This window comes from Rhineura floridana, chromosome 2 (assembly GCF_030035675.1).
Source record: "Rhineura floridana isolate rRhiFlo1 chromosome 2, rRhiFlo1.hap2, whole genome shotgun sequence".
In the NCBI taxonomy this organism is placed as follows: domain Eukaryota; kingdom Metazoa; phylum Chordata; class Lepidosauria; order Squamata; family Rhineuridae; genus Rhineura; species Rhineura floridana.
The window spans coordinates 107225950-107242437 of record NC_084481.1 but is presented as its reverse complement, the minus strand read 5'-3'; the positions used below and the strand labels follow the sequence as shown (position 1 = coordinate 107242437).

The following is a 16488-nucleotide window of genomic DNA, read 5'->3' as shown; positions in this document are numbered from 1 at the left end:
ATGTTCACGGTAGAAGAGACTACTGAGCCAGAATAAACAGGAACTGAACAGGAAGACCAAACAGTCTCTAGTGCATTGTAGATATTTCAGGGGATCTTTACAGAGACCTTTCACAACATAGGAGGTACTGGCAGGCACACTGCCACCCACGGTCTCTGTATTGACCTCACTTAGGAATGGCTCAGGGATCCATGAATATTGGAAAGAGAATGGATGACAAACTCTCACACCCCCTGGCTCATTCACCCTTTCAACAAAGAAGTGATTTGCTACCCCTCTGCCACGTACTGTATGTTATCGCTTTGGCATTACACAGGACAAAAGAGACACATTAGCTTTATTGGCCAGCAACACAAACTGTATTTAAAGCACGGTTATTCTATGAGGAAAAACAGAAGAGCAGGCACAGAATGCTGACTGGCAACACCTGGTCCTCTTACTGTGGCACAATATGGTTCCCCAGCTGAGGGCAAAGAGAAAGCTAGCCATACACACACTTCAGTAGTCAAATACTGTTTCAAACAATCATAGTCAGTAATTTCTGTTTTAGTTAATAATCAATTTCTCAGGGTAGTGTGGGAAACACCAAAAAGGTATAAAGAAATAATTTAGCCATTTATCCTGCAATAATTTAGATATTCATCCACCTTTACAGTGAAAATAGCCCAAAATATTTCTCCAGCATGTTTACTGCAGGCTGATGATACGTTTTTACCTTCCTAGCTACCTTCTGAATTCTTCACCATCTGGGACCCTCCTGACCAAAGAAGCCAAGAGGATACTTCCCTGTTTTCATTGCAACTGTGAAGGGGCAACACGAGCCATGGACATTCTTGGAGAGTGTGTTTATGTTAAGTGCTTGCCTACCAGGGCCCACAGGGCTAAAAATGGCAATCTCATCTAGATTTCAACCATGTACTCTTCAGTCTCCACTTCACCTGGAGAAAGTCACATCTAGCCAGCTGTGGACATAGCTGGAGGGTACGATCAGATTTGAAGTTATGGTTGAGATCTGCATTTTGTGGCCTTCAGGTGGAAAGAAAACACAAATGCCTTAGGCCATCTTTTCCCCAGCCTCGTGCCCTCCAGATGTCGCTGCACTTCAGCTCCCACCAGCCAGTATGGCCAAAGGTCAGAAGTGATGGAAGTTGGGAGTCCAGTATCTGCAGGGCACCAGGTTGGGGATCGACCATGTGATTTCTCTTGCCTCCAACCAGGTCTGTGAAAGGGACAGTGAAGAATGGGTTACAGAGATGCAATGCAAGAGCTTCAACAGAACCTATAGGATGGTAAAACACAAACAGCCACACAATCTACTCAGCAGATTCTCAAAAGGTACAGGACAAGGATGGGGATCCAGATCTTGGATACCAACTCCCATCAGCCCCAGCTAGCATGACCAATGGCCAGGAATGACAGGAGCTGTTGTGCAACAACATCTGCTGCTGTTACCACATTGGACATACAGATGAAGTGTGGGAAGGGGTGATAAACTGAAAAGCTCCAATACTGAAATCAAAATATGAGGCAGTGATGAAATGGGTAAATGTAAGAATAGACAAGAAATACTTGGATATAAGCAATACAAAGAGGATCTGGACAGGATGCTTTTCTGTTTCTAAAATGGGGACATGTTCTATGAAAACCTTTAGTACGGGCAAACTCTTGGGAAAGCTAGCAAATCAGTGTTGGAAGCCATTACTAGGACAGTCTCCTCTGCAATCGCTGTGGATACAAAACATACCAATCACTTTCTCTCCTTGCGCCAAATAGTTCAAGTTGCTTTATGCCTTACTGCCAATTAAAATCATTTTTGTACAAAGTATACTCAGTAAATTAACGAGAGAAGGGAATAGGAGAGCTGAATTCTGAGTCTCTTTTCAGCCAGTTAGTATCTGGCTGGTTAATTGGACTTTAAAGATTGATACAAAAGCAAGTAAAAGTATTTTCTCCCTAACTAAATGATGCATCATTCTGGGAGAGGATCTCATTCATATGAAGGGGGCCTGCTTCATTCCACAAAGTGGTGCTATCTTGAGAGCATTCTAGATGCAAAAAGCTCAGAATTGTTTGCTGTTGTTTTTAAACAGACCAAGGCTTCCAATTAACAGAACAAAAGAATGTCCTCTAACACCTGGCTTGAAAGGCACAAGACTTCTCTCTTCTTCAGAGGGAGGCCCTGAGGATGAAGAAGCCAACTCTGTGGGTAACCCAGTCCATCATCTCTCAGGCACATCCTCAAGGAGATCAGGAGAAGGGATTACCCAGCAGAGGCAGCAGCTGGCAGACACAGATATTCTGTTGGATGGGAAAAGAGCCATTACATCAGAATTTCCATGTGTCCAGAAAGGCATTTCTTCTGGGTGCAGGATTTTGATCTCCCAGCCTGTATAAACCTCTTGCATCCTTGCGGGCCAGTTGTCAGCCCCTCAGATATCAGAGAGATGGTGTCTTGATTAGAAGAGCTGAAAGGGAAACAGGGAAGGGCTGGGCCCTTGGCGGTTTTGGTGATCTCTCTTTCAGATTGAATGCTGGGCCTGGGCTTGTCAAAGTTTTCCGCAGATAAGAATTCTACAAACTCCATTACTTTCGACCACAAAGAAATGACTGGGCAAGCACTGGGCCTCCCCTACTGCCTTGAGGAGGATGACTGATATCTCTCTCTGACAGAGGCACTGAGTGATCCAGGAATAAGTTTCATTAAGCAGCAAAAGTCCTTGCAAAGTTGATTTTTCTGCGCTGCTAGACAAAGGGTAGGACAACAGAATGGAACGTGGTGGAGTCAAGCAGGTGGGGTCATCTTTCAGTTCCTAGTAAGGCTCCGATTTCAAACTCCTATACAAGCAGCAAGTGAAGATCATTCCAAATATCTAGGATGCAAAAACAGAACATGAGTAAATAACAGGAAAGGCATGGGGGCAGGTTCTGTATCCAGCCAGAACTCTCAGGACCTCTTCACTCTTCTCAAATGGATCACTTGAGCCATATAGTATTTTATAGTCAGAAGGGTTGAACACCCAAGGTGGGTGCAGAGGACAGAGTTTGCAAGTTTTTGTTGGCCCGCAACCTACTAGAAAGAAAGCTTGATGCCTAGGCAAGCTCAGTGGGCCATAGCTAAGTGGCAGACAATCTGCTTTACATGCAGAAGGTCCCAGATTCAATCCCCTGCATCTCTAAATATGGCTTGCAGAGAACCCTGCCTAAAACCTTGGAGAGCTGCTGCTAGTCAGTGTAGCTAGATGGACCAACAGTCTGACTTGGTATAAAAAAGCTTCCTATGTCCCAGTGGGACAGTTCACCTGTAATTTATTTATTCTATTTTATTATTGCATTTATACCCTGCCTTTCCTCCAAAGAGCTCAAGGTGGTGCACATGTTTCTCCCCCTCTCCATTTTATCCCCACAACCACCCTGTGAGGTAGGTTAGGCTGAAAGGCAGTGACTGGCCCAAAGTCATCCAGCAAGCTTCTTATGGCTGAGTGGAGAACCCTGGGTTCTCCCAGGTCACAGTCCAACACTCTAACCACTTTGCCACACCGGTGAGGCTACAAGCAGGGGCATCTCTTTCTATAGCTGGTAACAGCTGTTTTCTCACCCAAGCGCATATACATCCATTGAAAAAGAGCAGTTCTGAGTGAACGGCACTTTACAATGACATCTGTAAGAGCATCAGAGAAAGGGACAAATGCACGGGATTTGAGACAAAGATTACAGCACGTTTTATCTTTGGCTACTAGAAACAGAAAACATTCTCAAAATTATTTGAAATGTGAAGGAAAGAGAGAGAGATCCAGCTATGGAAAATTACTATATTATTTCAGAACTCCCATGGTATTAGAGTCATTGTAGGTTATTCCAGTATTGCTCTGAAATTTAATAAAAAGCCATTATTCAAAAAGTACAGTGCTCAGTCTGAGCTGCTGTTGGGATCTATCACCACTAGAGGGTGCCTTCTCACTACATTATGGAGAGATTTCTATTTTTACATCCCTTCTCTAACAGTGCAATTTTTTTTACTGAGTCATCCGTATCTAGGGTTGGCAACCCCAAACATTTAGAAGCACCTCCACTCACCCCAATTTTAAGATTTTTTTTTTTTAAAAAAAGCACACCGATTATCTAGCATTTACGTACAGGTTTAGGGAAATCACAACTTTAAAATAATAGGGGAGAATTCATAGTGGAATCTAGAATTATGAGTGGACAAGTCACGTTAAAACAACACACCACAGATGGCTTCCATTGTACCTTGTTGATCCCTTGAGGACAGGGATGGAGAATGTTTTTCAAGCTGAGGGCCCCATTCCTTCTGGGCAACCTTCAGAAGGTCACATGCCAGTGTCTAAGGTTTATATCAAGTATGTAAATAGTCTGTAAATAGTCTCTCGCTGTTTGTATTGATTAGGAGCTGTCTTCTAGCCAGTGAAGCTTTTTGAAAGCTGAAAGTAAGCCAACCCTTGAGGCCATCAATGTACCACAAATGACTAACACAGGTAAGTGCAGGGAGGCAGGCAACTAATTTTTTGAGTAGGCTAGCAACTTTTGAAAACTCATTAGCAGGGCCAGTAAATATATTGTGCTGAACCGACACATTGGCTTCAGGAATTCACAATCAAATCATGTGGATACAGAGAACACGCCATCTTAAAAAGAGACAGACATGGATGGGAACACTCCCACACGTATATAGTGCAACGTGAGACGAGAGCTGAGCTTACTATGTCTGTGTAGTAGAAAAACAAGGTCAGAGCTGACAGCTGTTTCTATGACCAGGAGATTGCTCAGGGCATAGAGATGGAATACCAAATCACTACCCATATTCAGAGCAGGCCCTAAGAAGCCTCTAGAATCCTTTGGTACTGCACAGCTGCTTAAATCCAACTGCTTTTACATGACTCATGTTTCCACACAGGATCATCTGCATCCTGCAAAGCTATTATCTCTGACTGAGACAATGGCAAAGGGAAACTGACTTCCTTTTTTGCCGTTGCAGAGCAAGTAAGAGCTAGAGTGGGCACCATGACAATCTAAAACCAACCATTGGAGCAACAGTGCTCTCCCACACTGCTCTCTAGCCACTGCTGAGCAAGTATGCACCTTTTAGGATAATTCCTAAAACAAGGACTTCCATAATTGATTAGCCATATGTTTCCTGCAGGTTTTATTTTGTTCTATAGCAGCTTTCAGATTAGTGGTAAACTAGATGATGGGTATTCATGGGCCAGACTTTACTTGCAGGCTGCCAGTTGCCAACAGCTCTCATAACAGTAAACCTGAGACAGGAACTATAGCTTGGTCTCCCAAGCCCTGAACATGCATATATCAATCTTCCATATTACTAGCACAGACCTGTACACAAGCAATGCCAATCCCCACTGCTCCAATAATTTTCAGGTGCTCCTGGATGAAGATTTCCAGTTTAGTGATGCAGCCACCCTGGAGAAGAAATAAAAAGTGTCAACATAATTTCACAGTTAATTCATGTGTCCTTATGATGTGTGAGATTTGCATGTGAACACAGCAAATAAATAAAGTGGACTAGTACAGATGAACAAACATTCAGCCTTGCAAGAATCTCCTAGTCAGCCTAATGCCTCACCATAACGTAAGTTACCCATGTGGCCTGAATAGAGGCTTCCTACAAAGTCCAATCAGGGCTACTGGATTGAATGTGTGGAGCACCGGTAGCCATCTTTAAACCTGCAACAGTAGGCACCACAAAAAGACGAAGTGTAGCACAAAGTCAGGGAAGCTCAGTTGCTGCGTATTTCCATCTTTAAAATATAGTCTTTGGCCGACTGACTTCCCATTTCTCTGTCCTGCCAAGTCACTGCAGACACAGGAGCAACGATAGGATTAGCTGGGTTGTGATCCAAGCCACCCTGGGCTCCTTCAGGACGAGGGGTGGGATATAAATTCATTAAATAAATAATAATAAATAATTTTTAAAAACATGTATGATGATGGTGATAATTTATTAATTGCCCTTTACACGTGTATCAATCAATTTACAAACATCATAAAAAGGTTGAAAATACTTTAAAAACAACACAGAACAGACATGTAAGGCTTTTCATCCAGCTGGAAAAAGCTTGTTGAAACAAAAGTGTCTTGAATTGTTTCCATAAAGTACAGAGAGTGGCACCTCTTGAGTCTCAACAGGGACGCTGTTCCACAGCACAGGGGCATCCACACTGAAAGCCCTGCTCTGCGTTACTGTGGAGTGGGCTTCTGACATTTTTGGGACTTGAAGGAGAGACCCTCCTGCAAAATAGTGAGCTAGTGCATACATAAGAGTTAAGGTGGTCTCTCAAATAACCTGGTCCACAACTGTACAGGGACTTATATGTTACTACCAACACCTTGAACTTGGCCCAGTAGCAGACTTGTCACCGGTACAAATCCCTCAAACAAGGTGTTATATGCTGGTGGTAATTTGTCCCCATAAATACAAATGTCACAATCACTTTATGGCACAAATGTCTGCTCACTTTGTGGTGGTTGCTCAAGGAAGGCGGCACGCGGATACAGGACTCATGGTTTTAAGCTGAGGCTAAGAGCCAGGAAAGAGAGAAAGTGCTGAGGAGATCAAGTTTAAATCCCTGTTAAGCCACAAAGCTCACGGAATGGCCTTGAGCCAGTCTCCATACCTCAAGCCTCACCTACCTCAGAGGGTACTTCTTGCGAGGACAAAAGTGGAAGGGAATATCAACAGAAAGCAATTATAACAATATTGTACTAATTTAACTGCCATGCCTTCCCCCAAAGAGTCCTAGTTTGGGAGACAATGCTGAAAATCCTTTGTTAAAGATCTCTTGTCCCTCCGCACAGAAATATAGTTCTCAGGATTCCCTAGGGAGAAGGGATGACTGTTGTGAAACGAATTTAAATTGGTTATGTAGATACCCCAAGTTATTCTTTCCACATTTCCTTTTCAGCAGCCTGTCATGGGTAGGTCAAGCTCAAAAACCAGACTGGAGGGAAATGTCACAGAGTGGAAAAACTCTGCCATTCTTTCCAAGTATTTGGAAATATTATTTAACACATTTATTTATATAACGTAATCCATGTAAATGGCACATCTGTGGAGATTTACATGTGAGAACAAGCCTCTGTCCCAAGAGGCTTACAGTTTAGAAACAAGACACAGGAGGAAGACCACAGAGAAAGGAGAAGACAATGGATGGGAATACAAAATGGTGGAATCTTCCTTCAAGAGAGCCTCTTTTTTCACCAACAAGTCAGTCCTAGCACACTTTGGAAAAGAAGCTGGGAGGAGAGAGAGAAATCACCTGGCCTAAGCAGTCAGCAATCACACCCCGAGGCACAGGGCCTAGTCTGTCTCTGCCTGACTAAAACAAACTCAGTTGCAGAAGTTATTCATGCTCCCATCATATCATTTAATCCTCTTCTGAGTCCTGTTGAATAATAATTGCTTCGTTGCCATCACCTTTTGGCAGAACACTATGTAGGCTAAAAGCATCAACTGACAGTTCGGAAACTGGAATTCTGTGGTTAAATAAACTTCTAAAGACATTCTGAGTATAAGGGGACAAACTTTTGTAAAATATATATATACACACACACACAGAGTTTGGGGTTACCATGTCCGAATCTGTTGTACAATAGGGTGTCTCTTTGTCCCTTCACACTGAAAATTCTAAAAAAAAAAGATGGTGGCAAAGTGTCTCTGTCTCACATGCCTGGTGAGGAATATAAATACCTATTTGTGTATGTTTACACAAAGCAGTATAACATGAATGGAGGCAGAGTTTGTTAGATTTTTAAAAAAAATAATAATCTTATAGCTGGTGGCTTGTGCGCAATTACTGCTGATAAAAGGGGTCTCAGAGCAAAAGCACCATCTGGCATGCACGTGAGAGAGAGATGGCTCAGGTTTGATTTTTACCTCTTTGTAGATATTTGAAGGATGATCTCTTTGGCCACATTTGTCCGTTATTGTCTTGCAGCAGCTGTCTGGGAACTTCCTATTTGCTGCTTCAGGAGATTTGATCCATTCACTGTCACTCCAGTCTGAAGCATTATGGCTGCCACAGCACTTAAACTAAACACACATACACACAAAAGCACAGTATGGGTGAGACAAGTTTGCCAAAAGATGTTACCAACACTCAAGTCATCGATATATCTTTGACAGCCTAGACCAGCACAACTTGTGACACTCTGAAGCAGCATGCAGGCCACCAGACAACAAAACATTAGGGCTGGAGGGCTGTGTGATTTCTTCCCAACAGCAACTCCAAGTTGGGCTTAGCAGGCATTTCTATCAGGTAATATAATCACAGCTGCCTACAGGCGTTGTTTTTAGTGTTCCTTAAATATAAAGCCATGCTCGAACAAAACTATACATGGTGATGTTATTGCTGCTTACTATACAGTTATGGAATATGTGAAAGCTGGCCTACAGACATCGCAGTGCTTTTTTGGCAGTCAATGAAGAGGATACTCTTGTTGTTCTCAATGTATCAAGCTACATTCTCTGCAAGCAGCGCAGATATTCAGCATGGTGTAGAAGAATCGCAGCTGAGCTCATTCCCTCCAGACACATTGCACAATTCATATGCTTCCTATCTGCTACTGTCCAAAGGAGTCTCCACCCTTCCTTGCATTTTTCTTTCTTATGTCATGTCTGCACAGAAACATCCTAGGTTTCCAGTTCAGTGGCATGCAGCCAGAAGCTATGCAAGTTGAACCTCTTAAGACATCACACTAAATTCAGTAGGGATTATTCCCAGGTAAGTGTGCACATAAATTACTCAGACCACAAGCCTGTGCACAAATGTTTGGAAGTTACCACTTGCTTTCAGCTATGACCTACTCAGAGCTGGAGATGTAAAATGTCCAGAAATTTTGAAGCCATGGGAAAAAACTGTTTTTCCCATTTTTCCTCCCCCCAGGAACCCCCCCCCCCAATCTTGGGGGAAATGAAAAATATACAATACTTATATTTTTAGCATCCTTTATAGATCAAAAGTTGCTTTGCTACTTCAGGAACACAAAATATATTATTTATAACTTGCTTTCCCATGAACTTATCATATGTTTGGTATATTAAAAGTACAGTTTATTCAGACTATTACAAATTGCATTTACTTTTTAATTTTTTGTTACAAATGGAGTTACAAGCTGGTGATCTGTAAGGAACCCAGCTTCTCTTTGATTGTGCCAGTTTATGAGGAGCAGGCAAAAAACAATAAAAACAGGAGAAACCATCAACATTTTAGTAAAAAAAGAAACATTACATATTCTGAAAACTATTGTCTCCTCCAGTCCTTCACAGCATCAAGCAGATATAAAGCACAAATTTCCATAAAAAGAGCTGACGAAAAGAAGTGAGCACCAAGACTCAATGAATACTACATGAAATATAATCAGTCATATAATTTTCTGAGCTATCACTATCAGTTTCTGCTTCTCCATATTTACCATGGAGTTTGAAAAACTGAAGGTTTGCCCAGATTGAAACAAGCTTCTATACCCTTTTACATGTCATAGCCCAAAATGTTTCAATTTTTTTGAAAAAAAAAAGGCTTGGGGGGTAAGAAAAAGGGGGTTTCTGGGCCCTTACATCTCTACTCAGAGTAGACTCACTGAAATTAATGAACCTAAGTTAGTTATGTCTGTTAATTTCAGTGGGTCTCCCCATCCCATTTTCTTCAGAACACAACGGGATGTATAGTGCCTTGCAAACATAGTCAGACCCCTGACCAATGCTCTCATATTACTGATTTACAAATCGTACATTGTAATTTCATTCTGTATGATATTTTATTTTGAAACACTGAAACTCAAAATCAGTTATTGTAAGGTGACATTGGTTTTATGTTGGGAAATGTATGTAAGAAACATAAAAAACTGAAACATGTTGCTTGCATAAGTATTCAACCCCCACACATTAATATTTGGTAGAGCCACCTTTTGCTGCAATAACAGCTTTAAGTCTTTGGGGGTAGGTATGTACCAGCTTTGCATACAGCGTCAGAGGAATTTGGTCCCATTCTTCTTGACAGATTTGCTCCAGGTCGTTCAGGTTGGTTGGACATCGCTTGTGGACCGCAATTTTCAAAGAGCGCCACAGGGAGATTGAGATTAGGACTTTGACTGGGCCGCTGTGGGACATTCACCTTTTTGTTCTTGAGCCACTCCAGTGTTGCTTTGGCCTTGTGCTTGGGATCATTGTCCTGCTGAAAAATGAATTTCCTTCTAAGCTTCAGTTTTTTAGTGGACTGAAGCAGGTTCTCTTACAGTATTTCCCTGTAGTTTGCTCCATCCATTCTTCCTCCAATTTTAACAAGATGCCCAGTCCCTGCTGATGAGAAGCATGCCCACAGTGTGACGCTGCCGCCACCACCATACTTCACTGTAGGGATGGTGTGTCTTGAGGCATGGGCAGTGTTAGGTTTGCGCCACACATAGCTCTTTGAGTTTTGGCCAAAAAGCTCTGTCATGGTCTCATCTGACCACAAAACCTTTTCCCACATCGCAGCTGGGGCACTCTCATGCTTTCTGGCAAACTCCAGATGTGCTTTCAGATGCTACTTTTTGAGTAACGGCTTCTTTCTCCCTCCCATACAGGCCACTGTTAGGCAGAGCTCTTGATATGGTTGACTGGTGCACCATTACTCCACTCCCAGCCACTGAACTCTGTAGCTCCTCCCAAGTGATTGTTGGCCTCTCTGTGGCTTCTCTCACAAATCTCCTTCTTGTTCGAGTGCTGAGTTTTGAGGGATGGCCTTTCTTGGCAGTGCCTGGGTGGTGTGATGCAGCTTCCACTTCCTGGTTATTGATCCAACAGTGCTCACTGGGCTATCCAAACACTTGGATATTAGTTTGTACCCTTTTCCTAATCTATGCATTTGTATTACATTATCTCTCACTTCCATAGAATGCTCTTTGGTCTTCATTTACCTTCAGATTCACAGCCTAACAAATGATCCTTCAACAGTGGGGGTTTTATCCTGACAATGTGACAGCAACTTTAATGGTTCACAGGTGGAGGCCAATGGTAAGATAACTGTGTCCTCGATAGGGCAATTTCTTTCATCTGCGCAAACTGGGACCTTCCACAGCACAGGGGTTGAATACTTATGCAAGCAACAAGTTTCAGTTTTTTATGTTTCTGACAAACATTTCCCAACATAAAATCAATGTCACCTTACAATAATTGATTTTCAGTTTCAGTGTTTCAAAATAAAATATCATACAGGACGCAATTACAATGTACCATTTGTAATTCAGTAACATGAGAGCATTGGTCAGGGGTCTGATTACTTTTGCAAGGCACTGTATTTCTGAGTAACCATGTCTAGGTTCTGGCTATGAATGAACAACAAACAGTGCAGGCAAAAACTGAATTACGCAGAGCTAGTTTTTCATGCATTACTTTCTCCTTTCACTGTACACATTGGACACATTTCATGATTTCCACACCAGCTGCAATGTTGCCCAGCAGGAGATCCATTCAGACTGCGCATGGAGAGCTGAGATGTATGTTTTTGGGGCCCACCCTATTCTTGTGACTGTGGTTTGGTTTAGACTGTTCTAATATTGTATTTTCAATTGTTGTAATTTGCCCTGGGACCTTAGGGATGAAGGGCAGGTGATAAATTGATAATAAGTTTTTCAGGTAAAGCTGAATAGTTTTTATGATGCTGATGTAGATTTTCAAAGTTAGAATGCCAAGTGAGTCTATGGCTCATGGCGGTATACATAAAACTATCTAACATATCAATATTTTAAAAGTCAGATAACCTTAAAAAATATTGCTGTTATGAAATGGTTTTACTAACTGAAAAGCAGAAACAAAAATCAACTATTCCTCTCCACTGGCAGCTAAAAACAAAGATGGCCAAGGTCTTACCTTCTTTCTGAATTAAGGCGAGGCTCAAATAATTTTCTGTAGCCTTGGAGCTACATAGCTGAGTGTGCCGACTGAAGGAATATGAATTATCCAGAATGCATCCCAAATGGAGAACACGCCTGCCCCAGTTTTCCAAACTGAAAAAATCTGGGTACTTTGGACATAATCCTCTAGTACCACAGAGTGTTGCATGATGGAATAACCTGAAACTTGCCTGCTCTGGTTGATGGAAGATAGAATCCCAGCCCTTTCTCTGGGCTCCTTTGTAAACCACATTTCCCATCATGCATCTCTGTGACTGGCTTTGGGAGGGGGGGAATGTGACAAATAGGAAGCAGGGACTTCATTGCCGTCCACATTCAGAAAGATTATCTTATTTGCTCCAAATGAAGATCTGTCCATGTTCTCCCATTTCTCTTGTAATAAAGTCATTACATAGCTCGGGGAGCAGGAAGAAACAAAATGATGCCTCAGAGGCTCAACTGCTAAATATGGCCACTTGCTTATTTTAACCAGCTGCACTTGTGCTTCTCTCTTGGGACTTTGGGACTTAGGAATGAAGCCAAGAGGCAGCAAAATGCTAATAATATATGTGCCCGGAACAGCACCTCTTGACCAGCTCTTTCAGGGACGCCAACCAAAGGAGGAGGCAGGGGAAAACAATCTATACAGAGTTGAGGGCATGGAAAAATTATATACACTTGGACAGTTCAAGCAGGGTATCCAATGAACTTATCTGTGTGGTCAAGTACATTGTAAATGTGAAGTAAAATTCAGACAATCTGTATCTCCAGAAACTCCAGATCTCTTAGGGTTAGTTCATATTGTCCTCTGTATCCCCATTCACACACTGCTAGAAACAAAGAGAGTCTTGAGCCCCCCTCCTCTGCACTGGATGAGTGAAGGCCTGTATGTATATATTTATATGCAAGTATCCTTTCATAATCCATTTGGGAGATAGCATCTGTCACCAAAAAGGAATACGTGAGAGGAGACCTCTCATGTATGAATGTGTTATGTGTGCATGTGCACACACAGACCTCAATTCACTTCATAAAATGGTCCATGTGCATAGGAGGGGTGACAAAAGAAGGCGACTGCAAAGGAATACACTTTCTTGATGCATTTACAAACATGTAGCTCTTTAACCCAGCTGTGAAAGCCACACAGCAACTGCATAGACCAGCCTTCATCAAGCTGGTGTCATCCAGCTGCTGTTTAGGACTACAGCTCCCATGAGCCCCAGCCAGCATGGCACTGATGGGAATTGTAGTTCAAAATATCTGGAGGGCTCCAGCTTGGCAACTGGTGGTGTAGGCAAGATGTGGGTCCAGAGAAAGCATGTCATAGATGCCACTGTCAAAATTAGGGAAGAAGAGAGACAGTTCTGCATCGTTGTTGGGATATTTCCTCCATAGTCCACATATGTTTTTTAAAAACAATCTTATTCCTCATTTAAATCCCCATTTCCTAGGCGTACCTCCTGCTGTAGTTTGTCCACCGCACTTGTCACAGACTCTTCTCCTGGCTTCCGGTACTTCTGGGTCATTGTGTCCTTCAGGTTTTGCTTCAGCTCCATATTCAGCTATACAGAATGGGACAAAGGTAATGGTGGATAGAAAGAAAATATGGGTATCATCGTTCAACACAGCTCCCAATGTAATAATTGCTACCAATCCAAGAGTACTTTTATGCAATGCACAGCTGCACCTACAAAGTCTCAGTAGATCCTTGGTCCAATTTTACAAGCTAGAAGTTGAGCAAACAAAGGTGAGAAGGAGAGTTGCAGTGCTTTAGGCAAATGGATTGCCTGAGAGCAGAGTTGGGGAACTTGTGGTCCTCCAGATGTTGCAGGGCTCCAGCTCCAACCATCCCTGGACTTTGGCCATACAGGCTGGGACAGATGGGAGTTGGAGTCCAACAACATCTGGCAGACTACAGGTTCCCCACACTTGCTCTAGAATCTCCACGTTCTAAATAAATGCAGCAAATACCATGAGCATTTCCCCTCTTTTATCTACTGCTAGACTGTCTAGACCAGGAGAGGGCAGAAGGTAGAATAAAATCTACTGGTAGATCTGAGTGATTTGCAGTAATCAGCAAGGATTCTGACTCCCAATTATTTAACAACAGAAACAACAAAAAGGCTCCCCCCCCTTCTGAATTAGACTGCTGAGTGAAGAGAGAGGACTTTTTCAATTGTGGCCCCCACCCTGTGGAACTCCCTCCCAAATGATCTCCGCCATGCCCCTTCTATGATGAGTTTCCGCCGAACCTTGAAGGCCTGGCTCTTTAGGCAGGCTTTTGGGGTGGGCTAGGTTTTACTATTATTGCTTCAGATTTTTAATGTTTTATTTTGTACGTCGCCCAGAGTGGCTGGATAACCAGCCAGATGGACAAATAATAATAATAATAATAATAATAATAATAATGCAGCTGAGGGAGGGGAACCAGGAATGGATTTGTGTATGACTGGACTGTGAGCTCAGTTCTGCTACTAAAAGCATTCCTAGGTTGAGCATGTTCTGTCTCAACCATCAACCCTCTGCCACCACCACTATTTTGCATCTGGCTCCAGTTGGAGTCTTCCAAAAAACAAATTACAACCCATAAGCCTGAAGCCTGCCCAGCTCTGTCTAGGCCTACTTTCTAATATTTTCTACAAAACAGGCAACCTACTACACGAATTAGCTAACACAAATAGCTTGAACTGAACCTTCCTGGAACGAAGCTGGCTTAGGCCCAAGCACTTCGGTTTGACTGAGTTTGTGGGACGGGCTGTCAACATGCTTTCAAAATTACAGTTCTGCTGTCATCACCATGAGCTATGTTCTCTCATGCATATACTTCACTGCTGGTGAATGAGATGGGTTGTTCCGTTATACTCTTACTACAATGTATGTATGGAAAGAAGCAAGCAGCTATACAGTACTATGGCTCATCTAGCCAGGTACCTGTCAGACCTGATTAGCTACAGTAGTAGCTCTGTAGAGATCTCTCTCAGCCCTACCAGTGGAGATCTTTTAACTGCAAATGTCAGGAATTCAATCTGGGACCCGTTAACATATAGAGAAAAGGCTCTACCACAGAGGTACTTGGGGAGGGGAGCAAATGCCCCAGAAAACAAAGCAAGGATTTCTGCATTAAAGTAGAGCAGCGAGTCCTTAAACTCCACTTGCATAAGAGGGTAACATGTCAAAGGGTGACTAGTACACAACTTGAGTGTAAAATAAGTCCTTTGATTTGAACCCAAAAGATGCAACACCTCAGAGATGAATAATTAGCACAAATACAAAAGGAAAAGGCTTGCTGGCACCAAAGGCAAAATTAAGGCATCAATTAACAGATGCCTTACAGGAAAAACAAAAGCAATTACCTGTGGGTTCATAGGGAAGAACTGCAGCGTGGAATAGTGGCAGCAAAAGCAAACACACATAGTTTATACACATAAGGGGAGAATGTGGCAGCAAGGGAGAAATAAAAGGAAGTATCAAAACAGACAGAGTGCCTTAGAAATAAGAGGAAAGGAGGCTTGCAAGGGAGGGGTGCCATACAGAAAAACGCTGGCTTGCAAGACAAAGAGCATTCACACAAACAGTGGTGTCCCTCCCAAGACTACAAACCCCAGCATGCCATGCTCACTCTCTCCCATATTCAAAACCGATGTTGAGGGCCCCAGGCTGATCTATACAAGCTGGTTGCAGCTTATGAAGACCCAAGGTGAAACCCAGGAGATCAAATTTTGTTAAAATGAACAAATCCCATTTGTAAAAGGGTACGTGAACATATCTCAGTTAAGGTGTTCTATCACACATCCATCTTCCTGCTGTTTGTGGGCCACCAGAGTTGTATACTTAGAGTTGAATGCTGACCTTACAATTGTTTAACAAAATACTGATGATCTTAAGAAAGTCCAGGTACCATCTGTTCTAGACCTCGTATTTCCCCATTGAGCTTTTTATACAATAGCTATTTGCTACTAAGAAAAGAAGCTTTAGGCTACAGCACTTGAGTAGAAGCAATCAGTTGTTAGTTGGTCCATTCTATACTACAAAGGAAAAGGGAGAAAGACATCATACAGGAACATTTGTATTCCAAGCACAAGTGCAGCAGCTAGCTGGATGCTTTGCTAGAGGATACTTTCACACATCATGACACTGGTTCTGGATCAAGTCAAAGCTAATCAACTTCATGCAGTATTAAATTGGCAAACACACAACAAGATGAGCATTCACAGGCAAAGACCATTCCAGGTTGTTGTTTTAAATCAGACTGATATAAATCATTGGGCAATATCTAACTGAGCCATACTCAGAGCAGACCCACTGAAATCAGTGGACTTGTCACTTAAGTCCACTGATTTCCATGGGTCTATTCCGATGACCAACACTGCATATCACCCAGAGCTTGGAAAAGTTACTTTTTTTGAACTACAACTCCCATCAGCCCAATCCAGTGGCCATGCTGGCTGGGGCTGATGAGAGTTGTAGTTCAAAAAAGTAACTTTTCCAAGCTCTGATATCACCCTACATTCAATTTTAGTCAACACCATGTTCTAGGCTTACTAAAAATTTATCAGTCTGTATCTGTATTGGACACAATATTTT

The 16488-nt window shown here is 42.4% G+C and overlaps 1 protein-coding gene across 2 annotated transcripts in view; it reads right to left on the bottom strand.

The window, feature by feature from the left end:
• Positions 1–320: 320 nt before the first annotated feature.
• Positions 321–16488, bottom strand: part of CD151 (CD151 molecule (Raph blood group)) — a 48648-nt gene continuing 32480 nt past the window's right edge. For both annotated transcript variants that reach the window (XM_061610057.1, XM_061610058.1), the window contains exons 5-8: positions 13362–13466; positions 7910–8065; positions 5350–5436; positions 321–2870 (exon numbers count right to left, since the gene is read on the bottom strand). In XM_061610057.1, the coding sequence (XP_061466041.1) occupies positions 2811–2870; positions 5350–5436; positions 7910–8065; positions 13362–13466 (408 nt within the window). In that variant the 3' untranslated portion in view covers positions 321–2810. The remainder of the gene's footprint in view (positions 2871–5349; positions 5437–7909; positions 8066–13361; positions 13467–16488) is intronic.